The 26,538-nt window shown below is 39.1% G+C and overlaps 1 protein-coding gene across 2 annotated transcripts in view; it reads right to left on the reverse strand.

Annotated features, from left to right (window-relative positions):
- Positions 1 to 1,669: 1,669 nt before the first annotated feature.
- KCNMB2 (potassium calcium-activated channel subfamily M regulatory beta subunit 2) overlaps positions 1,670 to 26,538 on the reverse strand; it is a 228,348-nt gene continuing 203,479 nt past the window's right edge. For both annotated transcript variants that reach the window (XM_006084905.3, XM_006084906.3), the window contains exons 3-5: positions 18,606 to 18,776; positions 16,072 to 16,267; positions 1,670 to 3,426 (exon numbers count right to left, since the gene is read on the reverse strand). In XM_006084905.3, coding sequence (XP_006084967.1) covers positions 3,142 to 3,426; positions 16,072 to 16,267; positions 18,606 to 18,776 — 652 coding nt within the window. In that variant the 3' untranslated portion in view covers positions 1,670 to 3,141. The remainder of the gene's footprint in view (positions 3,427 to 16,071; positions 16,268 to 18,605; positions 18,777 to 26,538) is intronic.

A 26,538-nucleotide genomic window follows, 5' to 3' on the forward strand; every position in this document is an offset into this window, starting at 1 on the left:
GAGAAGTTGTACTTAAAGAAATTCCCGGGACTACAAATTATGATAATACTAAAATCATACTCTGCTGGTAACAAGTCTTATGACAACTTGCAGGCGCTTGGAGATGAACTTTGTTTTAGAAGAAGTTGGCTAAATGACAGTTCTGGAATTAAGTGATCAAATTGATTTGAGAGAACAGCTTCTCTCCCTACCTAAATGAAACATTTACACATAAAAATCACTCCTGGAATCCACAGACTGACATTTCCTTCCAGTTCCTTGGCCTTGCACTGGAGAATGGTACTTTAGTGGCGATGAACCCAGGACCCACTGTAGCAACACTTCGTTAGAAACAAAATCTATGCTTCTAAGTAATCTGGCTACTTAGCAGACAACTTAGTCTGGTTTTCATGGAGTTGAATAAGAACAGAATGTAGAATGTTGAACAGTCTTACCTTTCAGAGGCCAAGTCACACTTGAGAGGTCGAGCAGGATTAAAATCCACATGGGCATCATGTGGATTTAGTGTTAAAGGGGACTTAGTGGTCAGCTGGCCTGACATTCTAATTTGACAGTCAAGAAGTCAAGAGACTAATTTAGAAGTCTAAGGTCACGTAATCATCACATCTTGGATGAAACCTTTTGACTTTCATTCCAGTGCTCCTTCTTTTCCACCCATGGAATCTGTTAGTGTTATCTCAAAGCCCCCAAGCCATGGAAATGATTACCACAATGGAAAATCTAAAGGCTGGATATTTTCTCAACTCTCCACCATTTTAGTATCTGTGTAACCTTGGGGAAGTTGAGGCTTAACATCTCTGAGCCTCAACATTCTTATGTGTAGGATGGGATAATAGTGCTCCTCCAATAAGGTTGTTATTAACAAGAAATTATTCAGCACTTGCAAAGCATTTAAGACACTGCTATTAGTCCCAGTTCTTCCTCCTTTAATAATGAGCACTTAATGGCATATACATTCAAATTACCTGAAGGGGATGTTGCGTTATTGGAATTCAAGAAGGCACTAGTTAACTTCTTTTTGGTGTCATTATTTTGAGATTTCTACATTCTTATCACAGCTGGGAATTTTTAATTTAAAATACAGAGGAAAATAAAAATAACTCATCTAAAAGTTCACTTGCATATTTTTCACACCTTGATCACTGAAAGGATCAATTAAAGATGCTCAAGGAACATTAAAGATGTCTCCATAGTCACAAAGATCTCTCTTTTGTCTTCAGAATTATTGTTTTCTTTTTAAATATATTTATATTGATTTCAGAGAGGAAGGGAGAGGGAGAGATAGAAGCATCAATGATGAGAGATAATCATCGATTGGCTGCCTCCTCCATCCCTCCTACTGGGGATTGAGCGTGTAACCCGGGCATGTGCCCTGACTGGGAATTGAACCGTGCCCTCCTGGTTCATAGGTAGATGCTCAACCACTGGCCATGCCAGCTGGGCCAGAATTATGTTTTTAAGGTGAAGTAGGAATTGAGTTTTCCATCATATTTTTCAAATATTTATATGTGCTTGTGTATGTGCTTGGGTGTTACAAAAGAAACTTTCTTTATAATTTCTTTAAATACCTTTGAACATAGTGAGTCATAGGTTTTTGGATTACCATGTCTTTTCAGCTTAGAATGCAAGATGTATTGATATCTTGCTGATGTGATGGATTTTTCCCCCTAAATTTTAATTACACATTTGAAGTCCTGATTATACCATAGGGGTTTATTTGCTTATGAAAAGTCAAACTATGAATTACAATATTGCAGAATACTTTCACTTCATCAGATTAGTTTCACCATTCATTTCACAGATACGATTTGTAAAATTTTGCAACACCTAGAAAACTACATTACAAAAAGGTATTTAAATATAGATGAGAAAGATAGATGTTTGTCTTCTTCTTTTGATATTGATGTTAAATAAAAGATGGAATGTTTTTGTTTAAAACCAATCCCTCATCCCTCCCTCCAACCCCAACCACAATAAGTGAATGGAAATGTGAACAAAGGCTTTCTTTAAATCTGTTATTCAGTTCAAGTGTGTGTGTTAGGAAAAAAGGTCTATTTTGTGTATAAAATCTAGCAACAGAAAAGGCAATTGTAAATAGAAAAATAAAACATGTAGAGGAGACATATTCTGCGCACACAACTTTAAAATCCCAATAGGGGCCACATATTAGAAAGAGAGAAACTACACACTCATTAACTTAAACATAAATTCCCAAAGAGCAATATTCCAGCTTGTCCATTTGCCACAATAGATCTACCCATTGAAATAAGTCCACTAGTCTTGACCAGCAAGTAGGATCTTAATTTTCCCATCTAACAGTTCAATTGAAATGGAAGGAAGATTTTCACACAAATATCTTAGTACAATAGACTTTCCTGGATTGGAAAAGAGCATCTACTCCGCGTTCAGTTAATTCACGGGTAACGAGACTCCTGTAAGTGTCATCCCCTCACACAGTAGCAGGGTCTTACATGGAAAAGGGCTCTGTTCATATTTTATTTAAGTCACAGGAAATGGTGATAGAATTGGTGAACGAAAACAGCTTTCTTTTTTGGAAATCAGTTTGAAAATCTGAAGTTATGAATAGAAAGTAATAACAGGAAAATAGCTGGCTGGGTCTCCCCCCTTCTTTACAGTGATATGGTAGAAACACAGGAAAAATGTGTTAACATCTTTTAGTTAGGAAATCTGGTCCCTTCACTTGCTGTGGGGCTCAGTTCAGAATAAGAAAAGAAAAACAGTATTTTTGGCTGCAGCTCTAGTAAACAATGAATGATGAAAAATATTGCAGAAATGTCTTCAACACAGACCTTATCACATTGATATTGTTTGCCTTCCTCCACAAACCTTGGCAAATGAATAACGGAGCCCTATTTTGGTGGAATGAGAGAAGGAAGCACTAGTTCCAGCATCGAAACAAGATTATGAAAACAACCAACCAACACAAAACAGTATTTCTTCTCCTGAATAATAAAGACGTCATGTTTGCATATAGAACAGCTTTTGCATTATTGCTCTATGTATAAGAATATATTAAGGAACTCATAATAGACTGCACATTACAAACTTAAGGTTCTTTGGTGAAGAATGAAAGAAAACAGTATTTGAGCTTTAAAGAAAACGATCTCGTCCATTTTGCCTTTATCTATTGATCCGCTGGATCCTGTCACAGAGCAGGGAGAGGTACTGTGTGAGCTTCACCATGGCAACGATCACCACGCCCCCAGCCATCATACACGTTGGCCAGAAGAGTGAGTGGAACAGCACATTGGAACTGTAGAGTTTGGTTAGGATGACGCTCTTCTGGTTTCCTTCCGGGTCAGAATAGCAGGAGAAGTGTTGGTACTTCCTGAAGTTTTCCATGACAACACTCACCAGGGACATGGATTCTTCAAAATTTTTTCCACACTTAGGTATATAGGAGCACTGTGGAAAATGAGATAAATTGTCATCAGAAGATACTGTGTGTGTGTGTGTGTCCGGTACAGGTGGATATTGAGGCCAACTTAATGATCTGTGAAATAACCATGGTTACTCTTTTCATATTCAAACTACGGCCTCCAGAAACCCTAAGAATGCACACATTAATTAAAACAATGTTTTCAAGTATCCTTCCAAGATGTACTTTGATAGCTCACCCATATAAGTTTAAATATTGATTAAACTGGATGACACCAATGGATTCTTTTGCCATAGCTAAGCATAGTGGGTTTTAATGATTCCCTATGAACACACTTCTCCATGGGATCAGAATGTCAACCTCTCTGTCTTTTGTCTGTCCACAGCTGTTCATGTAACATCACAAGCGACCAGTTCTCTTAGGGAAAGTCATTTCTCTTATCTTTTTGACTAAGCCGAGCCACCTTGTTCACCTTACTACTGTAGTTAAAAAACAAACACCCAACAGTTATACCCCTGGTGAATTGCTGACAAAGAATATCGGAAAGTGTAGGAATATTGAATAAAGAGCTCTGATGAATGTTTTATGCCCAGTTAGCACAATAAAGTAATTTTTTTCCATAAACCTAGAAAAATGAAAACAGTACCAAGTCAGTTTACTCTTCAACCGGCACCCACCTGAGAACTTACAGCATCTTTCCTTTGAACTTTCCCCTTCTCTCTTTCTTACTGTATCTCTTGTACTATATGTCTCTCCTTTCTTCCTCTCTATACACTTACATGTTTAATTTGATTCTTTCTTTGCAACTCTTTTCCTTCCCTGCCTGCCCCTCCCCTTACCTTGCTTTAATTTTCCCCTCCATTCTCTCTTCTTGTCCTTTCTCTTTTGCCTCTCTCTCTTCTCTGAATACAGAGGGAGTTAATAAGCTTTGTAGTTTTTTTAAGTTATAATTTATTGGGTATATTTTGGAACACATTTTCCTAATTATAAAGCAGTCTCTGAGGAGATGAAATCTCTGTGACCCTCTTTCCTGGGTTGGTAAATGGGCAGTGACGAAACTCATAACAATGAATCTAACTTTTTAAAAACATAGGAAAAAAGTGATTTCAGTCACTTTTCTGGGAGATATGTGAATCCTTGGTTAACTCTTTACCCTCCCTATGGTAAGGTGTATCCCAATAAGAAAAAGAAGTCCCTGTCTCTTGTTATAGTCATTATCAAATAATTAATTTAACTGATTTATCTGAATTAAATTGGTTTGTGACAAGATCACGGCTAATCCAGTGTTTTAGTGTGATTTAGCAAACTATGCCCTCTCTTCAAAATTATTTTTCTGTTGAAAAACTGTCATAATACTGATTTTATGAGAACAACAACAACAACAAAACACCTCACCCATTTTACTGTTCGTTACCAATTTATTAGTTGTAATAAATAATCACATCTCTGACTTTTGCGATGTGACTGACACTCCTGGGGTTGTGCAGTGCACAACTCACGTGACTCTGAGACACACAGATGAGGTGGGCTGCTGGAGATCACTGAGGTACACCCAGGGGAGCTCCGGGTAGGATCCTGGAACTGCACCGTTTAGACGTGCAGATTTCACAGGAAACAACTATAAAACAAATGGAGTGCCTTCTGCTAATGGAGTATGTTTGGCTCACTCTTTCCTCTGACGTTATTAGCGGCTACAGTGGCATCTTGCTTTGTTGGCTGTGCTATAATCATTGGATTATCTGACAGCAGGAAAATTCTTCGATTAGTTAAGAATGGAGGATGAACATGCTGGCTTTTATCGTAAACCAGGCTTAAAGTAATGTTTTCATAACAAGAACTGGTTGGCAGCTTCAAATCTAATCAGCTAAGAATAAATGTGAGTACACTCATAAATGTGAGCAGAGCAGAAGCTGGTACTAGCACAACATTGAAGGTCTGAAAGTGTCTCCAGGAAAGCACAGTTTCTTAGTGAGTTATAATTTAGTACGAACATTTGCCTATGACTACCATGACGCAAATTTTCTACCAGCAGGATGCATTCTAAATCAAAAGGATTTAAGGCAATAAGCAGATACATTTTTTCCCCCTTCTTCAATGCAGCCATCATGCCTTTAACAAATTTAAAAATGTTTTTGGAAGCAAAGTATTAAAAAGAAAAATCACAGACAAGCCATTTGTGGTTGAATTCAAAGAGAGTGGATTTAGATTCCGAATGCTTCTGTATATTTTTGTGCCAAGACCGTTTGTAACAGTGGATTCAGTGGCTAAGAGTACTAAGTTATTGAAGGGATCTCAATAAAAATGCATTCCACTAAAAATGAAAGTTTTTCTTTTCTTAGGCTCTCGTGAATTGATGTGGCTTTAAAATATTTTTCAAGAAGCGTTTGTCAGCCAAATGACAATAATTCTGACACGAGATAGGATTCTTCCAAATAAAATGGGATATAAATTACTTTTGAGACCATCTAGCAAGGTCATAATATAGAGGCTGCTTATTATAGTTTCAAGCCATCAGGCTCTCAAATGTGCACATTTGGAGTGGCCAGACAAGGCATATTCCATACCTGATTGGACTTGGGTCCTGGGGCCAGTGGTACATACAAGTGCAGCTCCACATTGCTGGTGGAGCAACGATTCTTTTGCCCGGCTGTTTTTAACTTTTCTAACCTTGCCACCTGCCACCTTTAACACACATAAACCAGCTCCCACTAAGTGTGTTACTTATCCCTGAAAATTACTCCAGTCATTCCTTTACTTTTCTTATTGATCAGATCTCTGTTGTGAAAATGAACATACCATGTGGTCTGACAAGCCTCTCCCTGACTTGTGTTCCAGAGAGCTGGGTACTGTGTTTTTATAAGTGAGCTACTTGGCTCCTCAGAATCAGCTTCTTTATCTAATGAGGTTAACAGAGCCTTCCTGGCAGGGTTTGTGTGAAGATTAAATGATGAATATTAAAAGCCTCATTGAATTTTCCCTAACGTGTTTTCTTATTGGAATGTCACACTCTCCACATGATCTCAAGTCTTTAACCAAGTGCACATATTAAATGATTGAAAACTCTAAGGAGGGCAACACTCCTAGTTATATGGTTTCACAGGAACAGTCCTGTTGGATGGCTCTTGTCTCATATTCCTTGTTTTTGTGTCTGAGGAGATTTGACATTATGCTGAATCATATATAGTATTCGAATTCTAGGTTTCTGTTTCTGTGGCTCAAACTATAGCCGTGTGTATGTTTCTGAGACTGATATGAATTTGTGGTGAAGATTTAGTGATCTTAGGATTTCATCATATGTTTCAAGGATAATTTGATGTGCTTGGTTTAGATTACAGAGAATGCATTTTTTAACAAATGGAAACTGTACGGAATGATTTACACTTAGCTGGAAAAATGTAATGTAGACTGAAAAGATAAAAAATCCTGGCATTTTTATTGTATTATATATATTTATAGATTTCAGAAAGGAAGGGAGCGGGTGAGATAGAAACATCAATGACGAGAGAAAATCATTGGCACAACTCCTACTGGGGATAGAGCCCGATACCCTGACATGTGCCCTTGAGCAGAATCAAACCTGGGACCCTTCAGTAAGCAGGCCAATGTTCTACTGAGCCAAACTGGCTAGGGTAAAATCCTGCCATTTTAAATCCTTTTATATTTTTAGTGGGAGGTGTGGGATAGGAAAGGTTTAACTTTCAGACTCTGTGTGATATATAATACCAAACAACATATGAATAATAATTTTATATACACAAAGACATATAAGTACTAATCAAAATCTCTATATCTATATTCTCTCATAGCCTGCATTTTCTCTTAATAAAGTCATAGTTTTATATAAAAAAAATCTCTATATCTAAAAGCCAAACGACCCCTCTCTGCCACCCCCTGGTCAGCTCCGCCCCTGATTGGGGGGGGGGAGTGTGGGGGCGATTGGGGGCAGGTCCAGCCAGCCAACCACCTGTGGCCCCTCCCCCCTGTTGCCCTGCTGATTGGCCCCCATCGGGGCGGGCCTGCCGGACCCCACCTATGCACGAATTCATGCACCAGGTCTCTAGTATGTTAATATATATATTATTTTTACCATGGATATAGGTCATTCTTTCGTGCTTTAACATATGAATATATAAACCTAGCAAACCTCTGAGGTAGCCATTTGATGGAAGATTTAGTCCCACATCTCTCTTCATCCTGAATTTTGTTAATAAACCTTTCTGCTTTCCCAAATCCCTTAAATTCTCTTTAGTATTGAAAACCACAGAGATGGCCCCACAACATGACCTTTCCTCTCCCAGCTGAGGACACCTGGCTCCTGTCACCTTCCCCTGACTGTCCTTTCTCGACATGGCAACAAAGGTCCAGCAATTGCATCTTCTCCCCAGTTCTTCGGAAAGTCACTGGACATTTTTCTCTCAGGCTTATTTCTAGAATCTTTTACACCAGTAGAGTTATTTTTAGTTTCATGATAGAAGTTTCGAGAAACTACCTCTTGAGCTTTGCTTAGACATTCTTTGTAGGCCTGTGTGAAGCCCAAAGTGACAGGCCTTCACCTGAAAATGAAGGCTGTGGGGAGGAGTGGGGGCCAGGCCGAGGGGGTGTGTGGCTGAATAACCTCACCTGTCAGCCTCCTTTTCCATCTGATGGTAGGAAGGGAGCTATCAATTCTTAGGATCACCTTAGGGGAAGGGTTTGTTCTTTTATAAAAAGAAGGGTGTCTTATTTCAGAAGGGTTAGATGTTAATAAAATCCAATCACTATTGTCTCCAATGTGCCAGGGGGTATGCTAGGCATAGGCATCAAAAACATAAACACGCCCTGGCTGGTGGCTCAGTTGGTTGAGCATTGTCCTGCACACCAGAAAGATTGTGGATTTGATTCCAGGTCAGGACACATACCTAGGTTTTGTGTTGGATCCCCGCTCTGGGCACTTATGGTAGGCAACTGATTGATGTTTCTCTCTCACATCAATGTCTCTCTCTCTCTCTTGCTCTCACTTCCTTCCTCTCTCTCTAAATTAATAAAAACATATCCTCAAGTGAGAATTAAAAACAACATAAACAATATAAGGTAGATCAATGAAAAGGAAATGGAAAAGTACACAAACAAGGGTGGAGGATGAAATAAATGTCACCAGGAATGAGGTTAAAAAGGCTTTCAGTAAAGAGTATACCCTTTCACAGAGGCGGGCCACAAATTTGCTGAGAACTCTTTAGTAGCCAGGGCATTCTAGTCCACAATATCTATGAGATAAAAATGAAAAAAAAATAAAAACATTGCTCATGTGAAACATGAATATTCTTGGCTCCTGCCCTGGCCTGTGTGGCTCAGTTGGTTAGAGCGTTGTCACATGCTCCTGAAAGTCGTGGGTTTGATTCCCAGTCAGGACACATTTCTAGGATGTGGGTTTGATTTCCTGTTCAGGGTGTGTACAGGAGGCAGCCAATCTATGTTTCTCTCTCACATTGATATTCCTTTCTCCCTCCATCTCTCTCCTAAAATCAATTTAAGAAAATATTTTCTTGGTTCCAAAGTCAGATGGAACTTTTTCCAGTGTCCTCAAATAACAAATATTGTGCACATATTTATTAAGCATGTATGATGTGTCAGGATTTATGTTCTGTGCCAGAGGAAAAAAATCATTCCTACATTCAAAGAACGTAGATAGAGTCACCAGCTGGCAGCCTTGGGCTACTCTGGCTTCCCAGCACATTTCGGTCTTTTAAATTCTTTGAATATTAGTGATGGACAGAGGAGCTTAGAGGGTAAATTGGGACCCTATGTTCTTTTCCTTTTAAGACTTCCTACTCTGTAAGAAAGTGAATCCTGCAAAATTTAGTTTACACTTGTTAGTTTGTACTTCTAGTGTCTGCTTGATTTTGGCAAGCAGGACTGCGTGAAATGTTTGGTAGATGAAAGGAAAATAGGATTCACACTCTGCTATGTACCTGTTTCTTTCAGTATCGAGACAGGTTCCTCCTGAGAGAGGTTTTTCCTTTTCGTGTTTTCCCAAGCTTTCACATTTATGACAGCATTTCTGCTTGATTTGGAATAGAGAAGATACTTAGAGACCCAGGAAATCCACTAACGAAATGGAAGCTGTCTAGGGCCTTGGGATTAGTCAATCTCCAGAGCACTAACCCATGGAGCTCCCAGACCCATGACGTCTCCAATTAGGCTGAGAGTAAGTCAATATGTAAACTGACCTTGCTCTTCACCAGGTTCCCCTTTCTTGGAAATTAGAAAGGAGTAGGTTCTTTCTCCATGCTTCTCTTCTTGATGCTCAGTATGAGCCTCCTTCAGGCACATTCCTCCTCTCATTTATGCGTAAAGGTACACTTAGCTGTTCCAGAATTCAGTTTTGGTGAGCAGTGACTAAACTCCATCAATAACCAAAACATTTCTGAATCTTTGGTCCATTGAAGTTTCATCTAATGCCTAATAAATATCCCTAAAATTAAGGTGCTAGTTTTGAGGATGTCATATGTCAAATTTCCAGCAGACTTTCTACCCTCCCCACTATCAGGTTGCACTTATATCTGTTTAATATTCACCCTCTGTAAACTGGTACTAAATTTACACCCTTGACCTTCCCTATGGATCACAGATAATTCTATCCTTTGCTCATGGCCTTTTATTTAAGTACCTCCAGGATATGATGGAATGGCATGAAGTTTCAGCTGTTCACTAAAATATGCCATCAGAAAGATAAATATTTCAAGGAATTTAGATTTTTCAGAACTTTTATCTTTTCCTTTCTCAAGAGAATGCTCTAATATTTTCTCTTTAAGAGATAGTATGATGAGGTAAAGAGACTTAGATTTTTAATTCAGACCTAGTTAGTGAATGTGTGACTTTGGGAAAATCATTTCATTTTCTGAGCTCAGCTTCATTACTGTGAAGTGGAGATAATAGTGGTGCTTAATACTTGGGATTTCTGCTGAAATTAAATAAGTGAGCTTCATGTAAAATATTGAGTACTATACTGCGCCTGGCACATTTTGAGCTCTTGATAAAATCTTTAGAAGTAGGGATTTAGTCAGGATTAAATGAGATAATTTTTATAAAGTTCTTAGCATAGTGCTGGGCTCAGATTCATAGTAGACACTTAATAAATGTCGGGTCCCTATTTTTTTCACATTTAGATTCTCAACTCCACTCAATTTTCTTTCCTTCTCCCCTTACCCTACCAATGCTGTACAGAGGAACTCAATGAGTACAAGGTTTGCTTAGGATTCCAGAATCTCACAGCATCCAAGCTCAAAGTGGAATAAAATCTAGAGCAGTGTTTTAGACCTGTGTGGACACATTTTTAGTTGTCACAGCTGGAGGGAGGAGGATGTTAGGGGTCTAGTAGGTAGAGGCAAGGGATGCTGCTAAACATCCTACAACATACAGGGCAGGCCCCCACCCACCTTCACAGAAAACAAAGATTTATTCTGCCCCCAACAGCAATAGTGTTGAGGTTGAGAAACCTTGTCCTAGATATGCATATTCTCAGGATTGAGCCCAGAAGGCTTCAGAATGAGTGACAAAATGTGGGGTGACACTGAGTTTGGAGTGGTAACTAACTGGCTAATTTATGGAACTTATTCTCCACCAAAAATAGCTATCTTCTCCATGATAGACAAGATACCATATATATGGCATTATACCACATACCAAAAAAGTGGTTATATTTTCTTGTTTTGCACCAAAATTCACTTTAAATTTACTTTCAAACCAGATGGGTATGTTTTAAGAATCCCTGGTGGGTAGAAATGTTTAAACGCCCAAAGCTCTGAGAAATTCAACAACCGCATTGAATTAACACTTAGCCGCCGTTTAAGATTCCAGTGGTACCTTGTGACTAGGGGAGCCAGGGGCCTTGAGCCCCCTTGCAATTGCTCCACACGAGGAGCCAGCGTATCAGCTTAAGCAGCTTTAGCTGTAATGTTGACGAGAGGCTGGGCACTGTGTTTGCAGGCTAACGAAAAGGGATATATGAGAGAGTGTAAAAATTTAAAAATAAAATCCTTTTGGATATTTTCTACAAAGATACCGACAGCTTGCTTGCTTGATATCCTTTGCCTCCTGTTGTCTCAAATCAAACATTGTCAGTAGTGCCTTATGTATCTGAATAAAAATACCATTTTTTTGGTAACTAGGGGGAAAGCTATTATTTTTAGTGAGCTTGGGGAAGGGTAATAGGAAGGAGAGATCCACATAAAGAGTATTTTAACCCCGACTCCCAGAAATATCCTGAATATTTTTCATGCTGGACTAAGATCATGGTCTAATGGCCTGCTGACATGCAGATAACTGTATTTTCAATGTATATATTTCTGATTTTTTAAAAATATTTTTATTGATTTTAGAGAGGAAGGTAGAGGGAGAGCAAGATAGAAACATCAATGATGAGAGAGAATCATTGATTGGCTGCCTCCTGCACGCCCTACACTGGGGTGGTGGGGATCGAGCCCACAACCCAGGAATCGAACCATGACCTCCAGGTTCATAGGTTGATGTTCAATCACTGAGCCATGCTGGCTGGGCTATATTTCTGATTAAGGGAAGAGGACAGCTATTCAGAGAGTGAAGAACTACCAGGCCAGGGAGGGGAGTCAGTATTTGGTGCCACCTTTCCCCTGGGAGCATCTGCTGATTCCAGGAGGGGGCTGAGAGCCTGGAAGGCTGAATGATATTTCTGACAGCCTTGCAGAGTGAGGGCCTATCAAGTGGGGCCCCTGATGACTTCCCCTCATTCACTTTGTGTTGGGACTCTTAAGGGCTGCATCATAAGAGTAATGGTAAACCTGAAGCAAACAGGGACTTCAGTTCAGACTTGACTGTCTCAACTTATGAAGTCAGAATGAGATGATCATTAATGTCTAATATCCCCAGGGACCTGGCAGAGGCAAATGGAAATAAGTTTTGGAAAATATGACATCATTCTAGGATTAAATTATTATTATAATAATTTACAAATATGTCCAAACACTAATAAAAATTAACCAGATACTATACAACATGGAAATAAAAATACCAAGAGAAAAGAATAGGCATATAAGGGCTTCAGATATTGAAATCATCAAAATAAACGTTAAAATAACTACAATTTACTTTTTTATGCCAAAGGATTTAAAAGAAAAGAATTAGAATATTACAGAAAAGTAAAAATTATAAAGTAAGACCCAAATGGGTGTTTTATGCATGAAAATTACAGTTAGAGAAATTAAGAACTCAAAGGATGGATTTAACAGTAGATTAATCAGAGCTGAGGAAAGAACTACAAATTAAAAGATAGGTCAATATCCAAGCTCAGAGAGACAAAAAGAGGGAAAATAAAAAAAGAGAATAAAACACACAGAGGATACATTGAGAAAACCTAACATATGGCCAATTTGGATTTTAAGCAGAAGAAATGGGAGAGAATGACAGCAGAGATAGTATTTGATGTGATAATGACGAAAAACTATCTAAAATTGACAAAGAATCTCAAGGTACAGGGAGAGAAGCCCTGAGAACACTAAGTAAGCTAAATAAAAATAAATCTGCACTTTGGCAAATAACAGTTAAATTTCAGAAAACCAAAGAAAATAATCTTTAAAATAGATGAAGATTACCTTCAAAGAAGCAGCAACTAGCTTAAAGCTGATTTCTAAATAGTAAAAATGCTCACCAAAAGAGAATGGCATGTTTTCAACATGCAGAAACAAAATAACGACAAACTTAGACTTTTATCCTCAGTGAATGAAATTTTTTATTGTTCTTGATTAGTCAAGATTGCAAGTTGTAATCTGTAGGCTAAACACTAAAATAATAACAATAGAACAGATAACTTTCAAGACAATAGAAGGGGAAATGGGATTATAAAAATAATCGGGTAAGGAAAGGGTGATCTTTTCATTAATGGATTTGGGCATATGGATGCTCATATTAAAAACAAACAAACAAGAAAACCCCCACAGAAACTTGACTTCTACATAAGTATCAATTCCAGGTTGATCGTACTCTAAGTGTGAAAAGAGAAAACATATGCTTCTAGAAGATAACTTAGGAGAATGACTTCATGACCTCAGGGTAGGTAGACACTTTAAATAGGACACACTGCACACACACACAAAAATAACACACCGAAAAATATAACATTTGGCTGTATTAAAATTATAAACTTATTTCATTCAAAGACATCATTAAGAGAGTGAGAAGGCCACATAATGGGAGAAGATATTTGCAAGACATATTAATCAATGGAGGGAATATCTAGATTTAAAGAATTCCTAGAATGAATATGAAGAAGAAAGACTCCAATAGAAAAATGGACCCAGGGCTTGAACAGACATTGTACAAAAGAGGATATCCAAATGGCCAGTAAGTAAATGAAAAGGCACTTGAGTCATGAGAACCAAAGGAAATATTGTCATATTAGCTAAAATTAAAATGACAAATGATACCAAGTGTTGGTGAGGATTTGGAGCAATAAACACTCTCATACCCATAGGGTTGGTGAGAGGCACTTTGGAAAACCATTTGGCATTATCTCCTAAACTAAGATAAGTATACTCTATTTTCTAGATATTCCATTCCCAGGTTTATACCTGACAGAAATGTATGTGCTTGTGCACTAAGAGACAGATATGAGAATATGCCTGGCAGAATTACTAGTATTAGTAATGGTCCCAAACTGTAGAAAACTCAAAATTTCCATCAACAGTAGAATGAGTAAATAAATAGGCATGTTGATACCATGGGCTATAAAACTTTAGTAAAAGTGAATGAACTACCACCAAATGGAATGACTCTAACAAATATAGTGTTATGTGAAGGAGGCCAGGCACAAAGAGAAATATTCTGTATGACTCCATTTACATCATGTTTAAAAACCAGGCAAAACTAAAATATAGTTTGTAGGAATATATGCTTAGGTGATGAAACTCCCCCCCCCGCCCCCCAAAAAAGAAAGTAATTGCCCTAATATCAGGACAGCTGTTATCTTTGGCAGGGGGCAGAGCCGATAGTTATTGGGAGGAGGCATGAGTTTGTTTTTGTGGTGTAGGAGATGTTTTATTTCTTTACTCTCATGGTAGTTACATGGGGATCTCTGTAATAAATGCTTGAGCTGTATGCTTTCACTTCTTGCATGTTTCTACATGTGTGCTGTAATTCATAGTCAAAAACAAGGTAATGGGGCAAACAAACAAACAAATGACCTACTACCATGCTGACAGCAGACAAGATACTTGTCCTAAATTTTTAACGGAGACTTTCTATGGTAGGTCCAATCCCTGTTTATAGCCGTGTTTATGCATTCACAGGGCTGTAGTGATAAAATGTCAAAGCGAGGAAATGGAAAGATGTCCCACTTTTTTAATGCTTATTCAACTTTGGCCAATTTCCAATTCCGTGAAGATTTGAGAGTTTTATAGGCCTTCGTTGTTACAGGTCAGCTTTGATTTAGAAATCTGACTTGAGGGAAGATGTTGAAAAACACCGCTTTGTGGGAGAGCTGAGCTTTATAAATTTGCAGAAAATGGTGGTATTATTTGTGACTACCACAAACAAAGGAAATCAGAGCAGAGATCTTCAAAAGACATTCCCTGAAATATTCATTGTGTTGACTCCTCAGAGATATTTGCAAGAATTCTTTTAAGTTATTGCAATAAAAACCAAATGTAGGTGTCAATATATAACAAAATAAAGCCTATGTTAGAGTATCAAACTTCAAAGCTTCAATACATACAATCTATGTCACTTAAGTGCTGGTAATTGTAATGAAAAGCTTTTACAAGAAGGACAAGAGTTCATGAGGGCAGTGTCTGGGTCATGAGGGCCATTTATCTTACTGGAGAGGCTTCAGGTTGTTTTGGCCTATGAGAGTGCTCTGGCCTCTGAATTACTACCATAAGCCCCAAACTAAATATGTTTAACTTCAAACTGATAATAGCAGGTTGGTTCTGCTGACACTTTACTGGTCATCCCAGACTTTAGAACTACAAATTTTATGTGCAGTTTTAATACAATACACATTTGTGGAGCACCCACCCTGTGAACGTGAGCATATCAGGGCTGGAAAATGCAGCCCCTATGGACATCACATACATGGAGAAAGACACACAGGCACACACACTGTGACCGTGAATCAAAGGTCTGCCCTGTGCCAGGCACCGTGCTCCGCTCAGCATCTTACACTCTCTGCTCTAACCCTCACAATGACCTTGAAAGATGACCATCGTCTTTACCTTTTCAGAGATAAGGAAGCTGAGGCTCAGAGAAGTTAAGTTACATCCCCAAGGCCACAGGACTCAGTGACAATGACTGTGGAAAAGCCAAATACAGCTTTACCTCATGGCTCCCAGGTATATGACAAATAGCTGGTTTTCTGGCCGGTAGCACTCTGACTGAGCTGCATGTTTGCTTTGAGAGACTCAGTCCAGTTGTGTATAAATAAGGACAGGAGGTTTTCTCTCTGAAACGGAAGGAAAGGGTAAATCTGCACTACCACAGCATGGGGGAATGATTTGTCCACAACGTGCACAGAAAATAAATGTTCCCCAGGCCAGAGTCAAATAGCGAGTTCTGTGTACAGATGAGGCAGGGCCTGCTCCCTGGTGGTGCTTTCCTTTGAAATGCTGGCACAGGGGTCTTCAGAGAGGGGAGCTGGGTGTGGGAGCCCTGCGGGGGTGACCTACCTTCTGATTGATTTTCATCGTCTCTTCGGTGTGGTAGAGAAGGAGCTTTTCGCCTGAAGAAGTCAGGTTGACGTACACCTGGAGGCAGGGGTACTGAGAGAGTTTCAAGCAGTCCGGGCCACAGCTGAAGGAGCAATTAAATGTTTCCGTGATGGACGCATTCAGCAAGGTGCATTGAGATTCCTCGGTCCACACGCTTCAGAGAGACGGGGAGAGTAAACACAAGGTCCAAAGCGCTCACAGCAAGGAAGGCATAATTAGAGGGGATCATTGGTCCTTAGCCTGAAGAATCTTTTTCAAATCTATAATACAACCTAGTTGTTAAAGTTTAGACTTTTGAATAAAGCAGCTTTGGGCAAACCATCATATAAACATAGATAAATTTACCCGGCATCTAAGAACTCTTTCAATGACTCGCATTGGTTATAGTATAATATTTTCCAATGCTTGGTTTCAGTTATTTCTTTTCTATCTCAGATTCACTGATAAGCATAAAACATCTTATGACATCAAACCTGCACTCACTTGTATTACCTGTCAAGCAGCTTCCTCCTCACCTCTGCAAAGCCTGCCCAGTTTGTAGCAGAGACGGTATAAGGGGAGAAGAGGAGGGAAGATGACAAAGGGATGGAGGGGTTTGAGGTCCAATTCAACACATGGAGGGACAGGAATACATTTCTTTAAGGCTTTTCTAATAAGGGAGGAAAGATAGCTCCACCCTTTGTACCAAGAGCAATCACTTGGGTATCCCTTTTCACCCTAACTAGTGTTTTATATGCATTATCCCCTCTTATCCTCCCAACAACTCTGTACGTTGGCTATTAATTCCCTTTGAAGGCGAGTGAACTGAGGGTCAGAGAAAACAAGTAGCATGTGAAGACATGCAGCTAGTGAGCGATGGAGATTGTGATTCCACTCAATCCTGATTTCTCCAAGGCCCAGACTGGTTCCATGGAGCTGTGCTGTGGAGAAGAGGACAAGTGTCCTCTTGGGACCTCTCAGCTAGAAAAAACAAACCAAACCAACAACTTCCAGCTGCTCATTGGCCAGCATTTCATGCTAAAGTCTTTAAAAGTATCTGATCAAGAGTCACATTTGTGACTAGGAAGAAACACCAGCAATCAAGAGTTTGTTTCTGGGGATAAGCCGATAACCATCGTGAACAGAAGACAGCTGTTTTCTTTGCAGATGGGTACCCCTTCCTTTTGCAGAACATGTGTTGACAGGGCCCCCCTTGTCATGTCCAGTTTTATGCCAGAGGCAGCATAGTAGCCCTGAACCCCCCCCTGCCCCCGGTGTGGCAAATTGTATTTTCCTAGGATCTGGGTGGTCAGAGTTTGCTTATCAGGGAGGAAAGAGTCTTTGATGGCTCCAAGCAGATGTGAGGATCTGAAAGTGGTTTTGGAACCAGTGAACACTGGGAGCCTGAGGCAGCAATCAGCACTTTCATTGAGAAGGAGACAGCTGAAGGCATCTGAGAAATAGAGCAGAGCAGCCACAAATGGGAAAGAAGATGCCTTAATTTCAGCAAATTACTGTGTTTCAGCTAGAGCTTGCTTCTATGTGAAAGTATTAATTTAGGTGGAGAACTGAATGCCACAAAATCTTTTGATTCTTTTTTTGGATTGAAACCTCAGTTTTTCATTTGAAAGACTCTCATCTCTTTAAGCTGAACCACTGTGAGATTTTCCCTATTTGTTGGAGCAATGCTGGGCTCTCCTGTGCTCAAAGTGTCCAATTTATGGGCAGAGTTAGCTAGAGATGCTGTGGCTTACTCAGGGGAGAATACACATGATATCTCAGTATTTAACCTACTCCCTATCTATTCAGTAAACCGTGGGCACAGATTAACATGAAAAGGGTTCAAGATCTGTAATTTTTTTCAAGTTGGTGCACAGCAGTGTTTCTCAGCCTTGACAGCATATTAGAATTACCTGGAGAAATTTAAAAGATACTGATGACTGGTTTCCACTCCAGGCCAATTAAATATGACCTCTGGGATGATGGTGGTGGGGAATGAGATCAGTATTTTAAAAAGTTTCTCAGGAAGTTTAAATGTGCAGTTGAGATCACTGATGTGTGGGGTGATGGAGGAGTGGGGTGGGGGAGGGAAGGAGGAATGAGAGTGGAGAATGAACAGAAGTGTGAAGAGGCAAGAACAGGGTCCCCGGAATTAGTGGGATGTGGGTTTGAATCTTGGCTCTGCCATATGCTAGAGATGAGTGGCACTGGGCAAATTATTTCTATCCTGAGCCTCAGTTTTGCCATTTTTATGATGCGTATATTCATATTTACCTTATAAAATTGTTATGAGAATTAAACAAGTAACCTATGGATCCTGGTACATAGTAGGAAATTTATACACAGAGCTATTCCATCATTATTAGACAACATTATTGAAAAATATTATGTTCAAGGCTTAAAGTTCTTATTAGGAAAGAAGGGGAGGAATAGGATCTGAGGTTGATAATCTATGGGGGAAGAAGGAGAAGGAGGAGACAAAGACAAGTGACCCAACCAGCTAATGGTGTTACCTCTGCATGTATGAGCGCAGGAGTGTGATTCCCAGCAGGAAGTACATCATGATGGAGCACACCATCATGGTCAGTCCCAGGAGAATGGCCCGGTCCTCTCCTGCTTTCAGTGCTGTGACAGTTTTCCTCTTGTCCAAGAGGTCGTGGTCCCTGATTTTTTGGTAAATATTTCTGAGGTTGAAAATAATAAAGTCTTATATGAGATTTACAGTTACCAGAGAGTAGGTACATCACTGCCCATGCCTTCTTAGGGCAGGGAGGCCGAGAGGAGCCCCTCCAAACCTGCCTGAGTGCAATTAGATCCCAGTGTGTGCCCATTGCCACCCAACACACACACACACACACACACACACACACACACACACACACCCCAACCCTGAGCAGAAACAAGTAGCCCAAACTTTCCTCTTCTTTTCTCTCATGGGACAACTGCATTATTTGACCATTTGCTGATAAAATATAGACAGTTTGATAAAAAAATCTCAGGAGCATATTCAAAACAACAATAAAATTATAAGTGTTTAAAAATATAAATTATTATAATGTATACCAAGAATTTTTCTTTAAAGAAAAAAAAGAAGTCCTTCTTTACTTGGGCCCATGTCTACCTGCAAATACTTTTTCCTTCTCTCTAAATGTAAAGAAAGGAAACAATCCTCTCAACCCTTAACGTAATGCTTTGGGTTTGTTCCTTTGCCATTTAACCCCCAGCTGATCATCACTGATGTTTTTATACTCTCTCAATACATAATGGAACGTTAATTCAGAATCTGTCAACTTCACACCTTATTTCTCCTTAGCAGTAAAATACAGAAGTTATTTTGGTTAACATTTTCCTCAAGCTTAGGGTTGCTTAGGGTTATGTTGTCTTAAGATTTATAAGCAATGTTGAGATGTGGAGTGGTGAATCAGCCTTCTTTTATGTGTAAACCCTTGAGTGAGTTTAGAAAAATGTTAGTCACATTAAGGCAAGACTCTATAACTTTGGGTAGTTATTACTATTATTTTTGTCACTTATCACACAGCAGCAATATTGGGTCTGAAAGAACATGAAATTGGAGTAAAATGATTTCCTGAATTCAAAACTTGACTTCACTGCTTACTAACTCTGTGATCAATGACAAGTTCCTCAGCCTTTCTGATTCTCAGGTTCCTGGAAAGTGGAAATGATGTGTAAACTGCATTGTAATGGTTAAATGAGATGCATAAGTAAGTTATCCAGTAGAATAACTAGCATTATGTATATGTTCCCTTTGAAAAATGGGGTGAGAGTTTGGGTTCATGACGTGAGCCTGAGAACATCCTAAAATTACTATTCTCCAAAGAATTTTTAAATGACTGAATGGCCAAAAGAAAACCCCAAAACATAAAAAGCTCATCAGTAGAGCATTGGATTTGAAACAGGCCTGGAAGAAAAGGTAGAAAAGAAGTAAGAAATTGCTGGGGGTGCTTGGAGAGATATGTGAGAAGAATAGGAAAGAAGGCAATGCTCAGGGATTCCATCAAGGCAGGTGGCCAAGGAGCAGTATGAAATCTCGTTTAGTTTCTATTTTGAGATGGGAGCTCTGAATCATAGGGGTGTGGGAGTTGGGGAGTTGTAGGTCTTTAGGGCCTGGAAAGGGAGAGAACACATAGAAGACTTAAAATGGAGAAAGAAACTCTGATCTTTTTTTTAGCTTCAGGCAATAAAACAACATACACAAGAATAACTTCAGATTTTTCTTTAACATTTTTATCATTAGTCATTCTTGTTGTTTAAAAAAGTAACTAGAGTAGAATTCAGTATAGAACTTGGCAGGAGAGGGAAGAGATGTCTGGTATTTGTGCAGGTGTGTGTATATTCAATTGTGTGAATATTCATTTAACTCTGTGCTCCAGGATGCCCTTACTAGTGTTTATGGCAGGCATCTGTTCTACTGGCTGCTATGTTTTGGGCTGGTTGTTAAATATTTTGATTCCTGATAGAAGCATGAGGTTGTTTATACACTTAATGTATTTCCAAAAGGTTTTAGGGTATAGTATTTATTAATCTGGTTATTAGATGTAAAATCAACCAATTAGCTTACTATTATTGCTATTATTTTAAAGTTCTCTTTATGAGATAGTTTATACAAATCTTACTCTTTCCTGGAGGAATGGGCCCATCATGGGAAGAGAATAATAGAGAGGCCTTTGTTCTTCATCTTTTCATGGCTGCATCCTTCCTGGCTCCTGCCCTCACTCACTCTGGCCATTCATTATCCTCATTGCCAGAAGCATGGAGAGACCCTATTGTTCATTATTCTCAGGTTCCCAAGCCCTCTGCTCCTGGACTAGCTAACCCCCCACCCTCCAATTATTTCCCACTGTTTTCTGAGATTTTCTTTGGAAAATGTAGGGTTTATATCAAATCTCTTTAAACTTGACCCTTTATGAACTGGAATGAAAAAAAGAAAAAAAGAAAAGAAAATCAGTGCCCATTAGCAGCTAAAGCTCTTGAGCAGGCAAATTTCTGAAACAAGAAGAGACAGGCTGAATATGACTTTAAAGACCTTCTGTGAAATCATAATCTGATGTTACTTTGCTATTATTGTTCATCAAAATGTAGTTAATTCTGATGGCTGCCATTGAGAGTTGCATTTTCTGCAGATGGAAGCCAGCAAGGAGGGAGCAGTAGTCTCAGTTCCAGTGTTAGGCTGTTAGACAACATCACTTATGTCAGTCTATCCTCATAAAAAAGATGAAGTGTAATCAGTCAGGAATGTCACCGGAACAAGAGCATATAAAAATGATTCAAGTGGGTAATTTACAAATCACAATTTGAAAATGGCTAACAAATGTCTTCATATGCTCTGGAATGTGTAGCGAAGCGGGAAAATGATTGATTTCCACACAGGCCAGACACATCTGGAAAATTAGGATATTACTCAGCAAAACAAAAGTGGGTGAGTGGGGTGAAATTCATAAAATTCATTAATAAGTTATTATTGAATTAATGAATAAATCAGGGAATGAATGATTTAGGAAAACAAAGAGTTCATTTTAAATCCACAAATTTATCTTGAGTGCTGGTAACTTCTAGTTACTAGTGATATGGCCACTAACCAAGAGGAAGACAGACATGAAAAAAAAATCAACGCAGGGTAGTCAAGTCAGTGATGGAGCTATTCACAGAGTGAGTACAGAAGAGGAGTAATTTCCCCAGCCTGAGGGAGCAGAGCAGGGATAAGTATTGAGATCACGGGAAGCTAGTGAAGGAGTGATGGCTTCAACAGAATCTTCAAAGTTGAATCAGAGTTAACCAAATGAGACAGGGAGTCAAGAGTATTTTAGACAGAAGGAATCACATGAACAAATAGATGAAGATTTGCAGCTGCATGGTGACTGTAAGAAACTACAAGCATTTTCATGTTACTGGAATGGGTATGGAATGGGGAAACAGGGCAGTTAAGTTTGGAAAGGTAGTAGGACATAAGAGTTCTGTAATTCATTCTAAAGAGTTTGGCCCTTATCCCTGTAGTTTAATGGAAAGCTGTGTGTGACATGAGGGTGACATAATAAGAATTGAGTTTCAGAATGATCATTCTGGCTGTAATGTGGAGAAACAGTGGATTAGAAATGGAACAAGTCTTAAATCAGAAATAAGAATTAGAAGATTGTTACTGTTGTGTAGGCAAAGGATTATGAGGATCTAGGATCAAGGTAGGCTAGATGGAGAAAAAGGAGGTGTGGAGAAAGATCTGGGGGATAAAACTTCAGGATCTGGCGATCAATAGAATATAGGGGATGATTAGGAAGTAAGAAAAAGGATGTAGTTCAGATTTATGCCCAAGAACTTAGCTTAGATGACTGGGGAATTGGCAGCGAGTATTAAAGCAGCAAACCTTATTTCCCTACTTATCAGGGCTCCAAAGAGAGGACTTTTACCCTGGTAAGAAGGGAGAGGTTGATTGTACATTTATAGATTCTCTCCCCCACAAACATAGCATCCTGAGCTCAGGTGGAGAGGAATGACTAATTGATTGGTGAGATGGGCCAGAGTCTGACAGTCAGGGGTCAATTCTATCTTTTGGGTGAGTTTGAAGCACAATTTTTTTCATCCTTTGGACTTGCTTTTGTTCAGTCAGGCCTGGTGTGAACTTCCTATCTCCAGGTAGTAAGTTCTAGTTGGAGAAGGGAATGTCCACAGCCTGAGACTGTGGATTAGTGAGGTGGTCCGTCCCATCCCAAGTTATCTTCAATGCTAGGGAGAAGTCCAATGGTGTATTTTAGGTTTCAAGCCTAAACATCATCCTTAATACTAGGAAGCCTTGTACTTTGGGGGTTACTGTGCCACTACTAACAGCTAATATTTTATCTCCCTTGTGCTCTTTGTAACTATTCTCTGTGAATCTACTTAAAAGGGGGTTTGGGAGAAATAAGGGAGTGAAGGCCAATGTAGTTCACTAAAGTTGAGATCTCAGGAAGAAGAATGAGTCTGGGGCATGACTACAAATTCAGTTTCAAATATGGGGATGTCCAATAGTAGGTAAAAAGGAGGAAATTGGATTTATAAGTATGAAGCAGATCTAGCCTTGGTGTGTGTTGGCAAAGCAGTATGTTTAAACTCTGATGGGGCAGTCTTGGCTTCGTGGTTCCTGGTGAGCCATGAATTAGTATGGTGGATACACATGTTGACAATAACAAATAGTAGATCTGTACACTTTTCTACATATATAGGCAACATTTTTCCCAAATCCTTTTGTAGCATATGAATTATTGGTAAGTCTACAAGGCAAAGCCAAACATAACAAAATATTTTACATAAAATATTTTTAATTGTCCAGTAAAGCTTCATTTTTACCCCAAGCGATAGTCAACACAGTACAATTTTATTTCAAGCTCCACATGTGGATAGTTTCTTAAACTTTGATATTAGGTCTATAGCTCATAAGCAAAGTATTTATGAGGCTATATACATACAAACATGGATATAAAGAGTAAAATGTGCAAAAAATATTTTTCTCCTATCTTTATCCCATTTAAATTAAGATTCCCTGGGTATTTAGTCTGCAGGAGAAAAGTATTCAGGTAAAAGTACACAGGGTAAAGATCATTCATTAATTCATTTGTCAATGTTTTTTAAGTCTTCATAGCACACTGTGCTAAGTTCTGGGATACAAAGTGAATAAAACATATCCTGAGGGAACTGAGGAGATACCAATAATTATGTGCATTTCAATGAGGCTGATTAGAGAGGAGTACAAGAGGGAAGCAGGTCAGTATATTGGGGGTGGATTTGCCAAGGATCAGATACTGAAAGGCTAATGCACCAAGATGAGTCAATTCACCAATTTATTGAAGGATTACTTTGCTACATGAATAATTGGCCCACTTTATCACATTTACAGATGTAATAAAGTCATTTTAAGAAGTGTTGTTATATTAGTAAATTAATATGAGTGCATTTTTCTTATAAATATTTTAAGACTATATTTCAAAAATACACTCAATTATAAAGTGTATTCTTATGAACATATTCTTTTTACCAGTATTTTAAGATCTGTTTGATTTTTTAAAAAGCTGTTTTCTAGGGAGGCTTAGTCTTTTTATAAATATGTGCTTATGAATATATTCAAAGATACATCTTTCTTGACTAGGTGTCTGAATATATTCTTCTAATAAATGTAACAAAAGTTTAATATTTCCTATGGGAGCCTTTCAGTGTATATTTATTTTTAAAAATTATTTTTAGAGTCATTTGCTATTTTGCTAACATTTTAGCATCACTGAGATCCTTATGGCAAATTTCACATTATGATTATTTTGATATATTTGTCAGCTTTATCAATTTACCCACATTTGTTTCTTTTAACCATTCATAAGGTTACAGTAATTGATTTTGGATGGACATTTTTAATAGCTTTTTGAAGATTCATGAAGTTTAATTTACTTGGTTTTTATTTTGTCTTTATAACATCATTTTACAAAATGCTTAATGTGTCTCTGCTCTAGTCCTGTTATTTTAATAGGAGAGATCTAGGCAAAAATGGTGAGACTCTCTGCTGGAGCAAAATTGAAGAGAATCAGATCAGCATAATGAACAGTCTAACCTGCTGATCCTAGAATGAGGCAACCTAGAAGCAGAGTGGAGGGGAAAATGAAGATCAGAGAGAGCAGTAGGGCATGACTGGGGTGGGGGTAAGGAGGAAAGACCAGGGGACAGAGAGAAGGGAAGACAAGAAGCAAAGGGTGTCTAGGACACAGGGAAGGAAAGACAGAGGGACAGAGAGGTAGAGGGACAGTGGCTGCAGACACTGAGAGACAGAGGGGCAGGGTCTGAAGGCCCCAAATCTTGAACCCCTGCAACCTTTTTGGTCCCTGCTAACCCACTGAACTATGTGGAGTTAGAGTGATCATACAAAATTTTTGGAACATTGCAAATTTGATAAATTCATCAAAATGATTAACTGGCAAATGAATATTTTTGGCATATTGGCTTCAGGCAAATTGGCTGCCACTGTATTGGGCATTCCATGAAGGGTTAATGGTAGGTAAATTGACCCAGGGCTGTGATTAAATCAGCATGAAGGTGGTTTAGAAGGCTGCCAGTTGGAGGCCATAACTTGGTTTAAGCAGGGATGGTTCAGGTCCTGTGACAGGCTGAATTGAGCCTCCCATGAGGAAACAATTGAGAAGAGGAAGAAAATCCAGGCAGATTGTGAGGGAGTTGGGGTAGATGAGTATGGTTGGATTCCAGGATCTGGTGGGTGAGGGATAAGAAGAGGCCAGAGATAAAGGGTCTTGTATGTTTTCTGAAGTTAGAGGAGCAATTAAAATAATCTAAGTAAGGAAGTGGTATGATTAGATTTGTACTTTAGAAAGACCACTCATATTAGTGTGGTTGGTTGCTTAGAAAGCTTTACGTTTGAATGCAAAGAGACTGATTCTGAAACTCTCCCTGCATTTCAGGTGTCAGATGAAGAGGAGTATGAAAAAAGCAGGGTGTAGGGGATGAAGATCTAGTCAGGGGTGGGCAAACTTTTTGACTTGAGGGCCACAATGGGTTCTTAAACTGGACCGGAGGGCCGGAACAAAAGCATGGATGGAGTGTTTGTGTGAACTAATATAAATTCAAAGTAAACATCATTACATAAAAGGGTACGGTCTTTTTTTTTTTTAGTTTTATTCATTTCAAATGGGCCGGATCCGGCCCCCGGGCCGTAGTTTGCCCACGGCTGATCTAGATCTAGGCATTATTTGTGTCCAGAAGTAACAATTAACACTGGGTTTTAATGAGACTTTCTAGGCAGTCAGAGGAACAAAAGACAGCGAGGGTATGGTAGCACAGAGAGGCAGGAAGACAGGGCTGCAAAGGGTCCCGAAGGTGTAGGGAGGTGAGGGGGTACCTAGCGGGTGTAGAAAAGAGAAATAGGAAAGATGTGATTAGAAGTGAAGAATTGTGCATATCTGAAATTCCTTGGCAGAAAGCGCTTCAGAAACTTACACATAATACTTAACATAATGAATATCTATTATTTATGCCTCTCCGGCCCACTGAATACAGAACTGCTCAAGAGTTGGAGTCAGACCACATTCATCTTTGTAAGTTCAATCTCTTCCGTTTATTAGGCTCACAACATATGTTCCTTTTATCTGGGCTAGAAATGGCTACAAATATGTGAGATAGCCAGCACAGGGAGGCTACGTGATCAATTGAACCAAACAGCTCAGAGAACCCTGGCTGGAACAGGCTCCTGACTTCTGGCTTCCTATCAGTGCCCATTGGACTCTACCACCGACAAAGTTAGTATTCCTTCTAGAAAAACTTCAAGCTTTTCAGGCAAAAAGAGATCTAGTTTCCAGACTTCAAGGAAAAGTGCCTTCTGTTCTGTCCCATGGGGATGAATCTGCAGGGCAATGAATTGTGAAGTGCCAGCTGAGCTGAAACGAGCAGAGTTGCTATGTATTTCTG

Source organism: Myotis lucifugus, unplaced genomic scaffold (genome assembly GCF_000147115.1).
Source record: "Myotis lucifugus unplaced genomic scaffold, Myoluc2.0 scaffold_14, whole genome shotgun sequence".
Lineage (NCBI taxonomy): Eukaryota > Metazoa > Chordata > Mammalia > Chiroptera > Vespertilionidae > Myotis > Myotis lucifugus.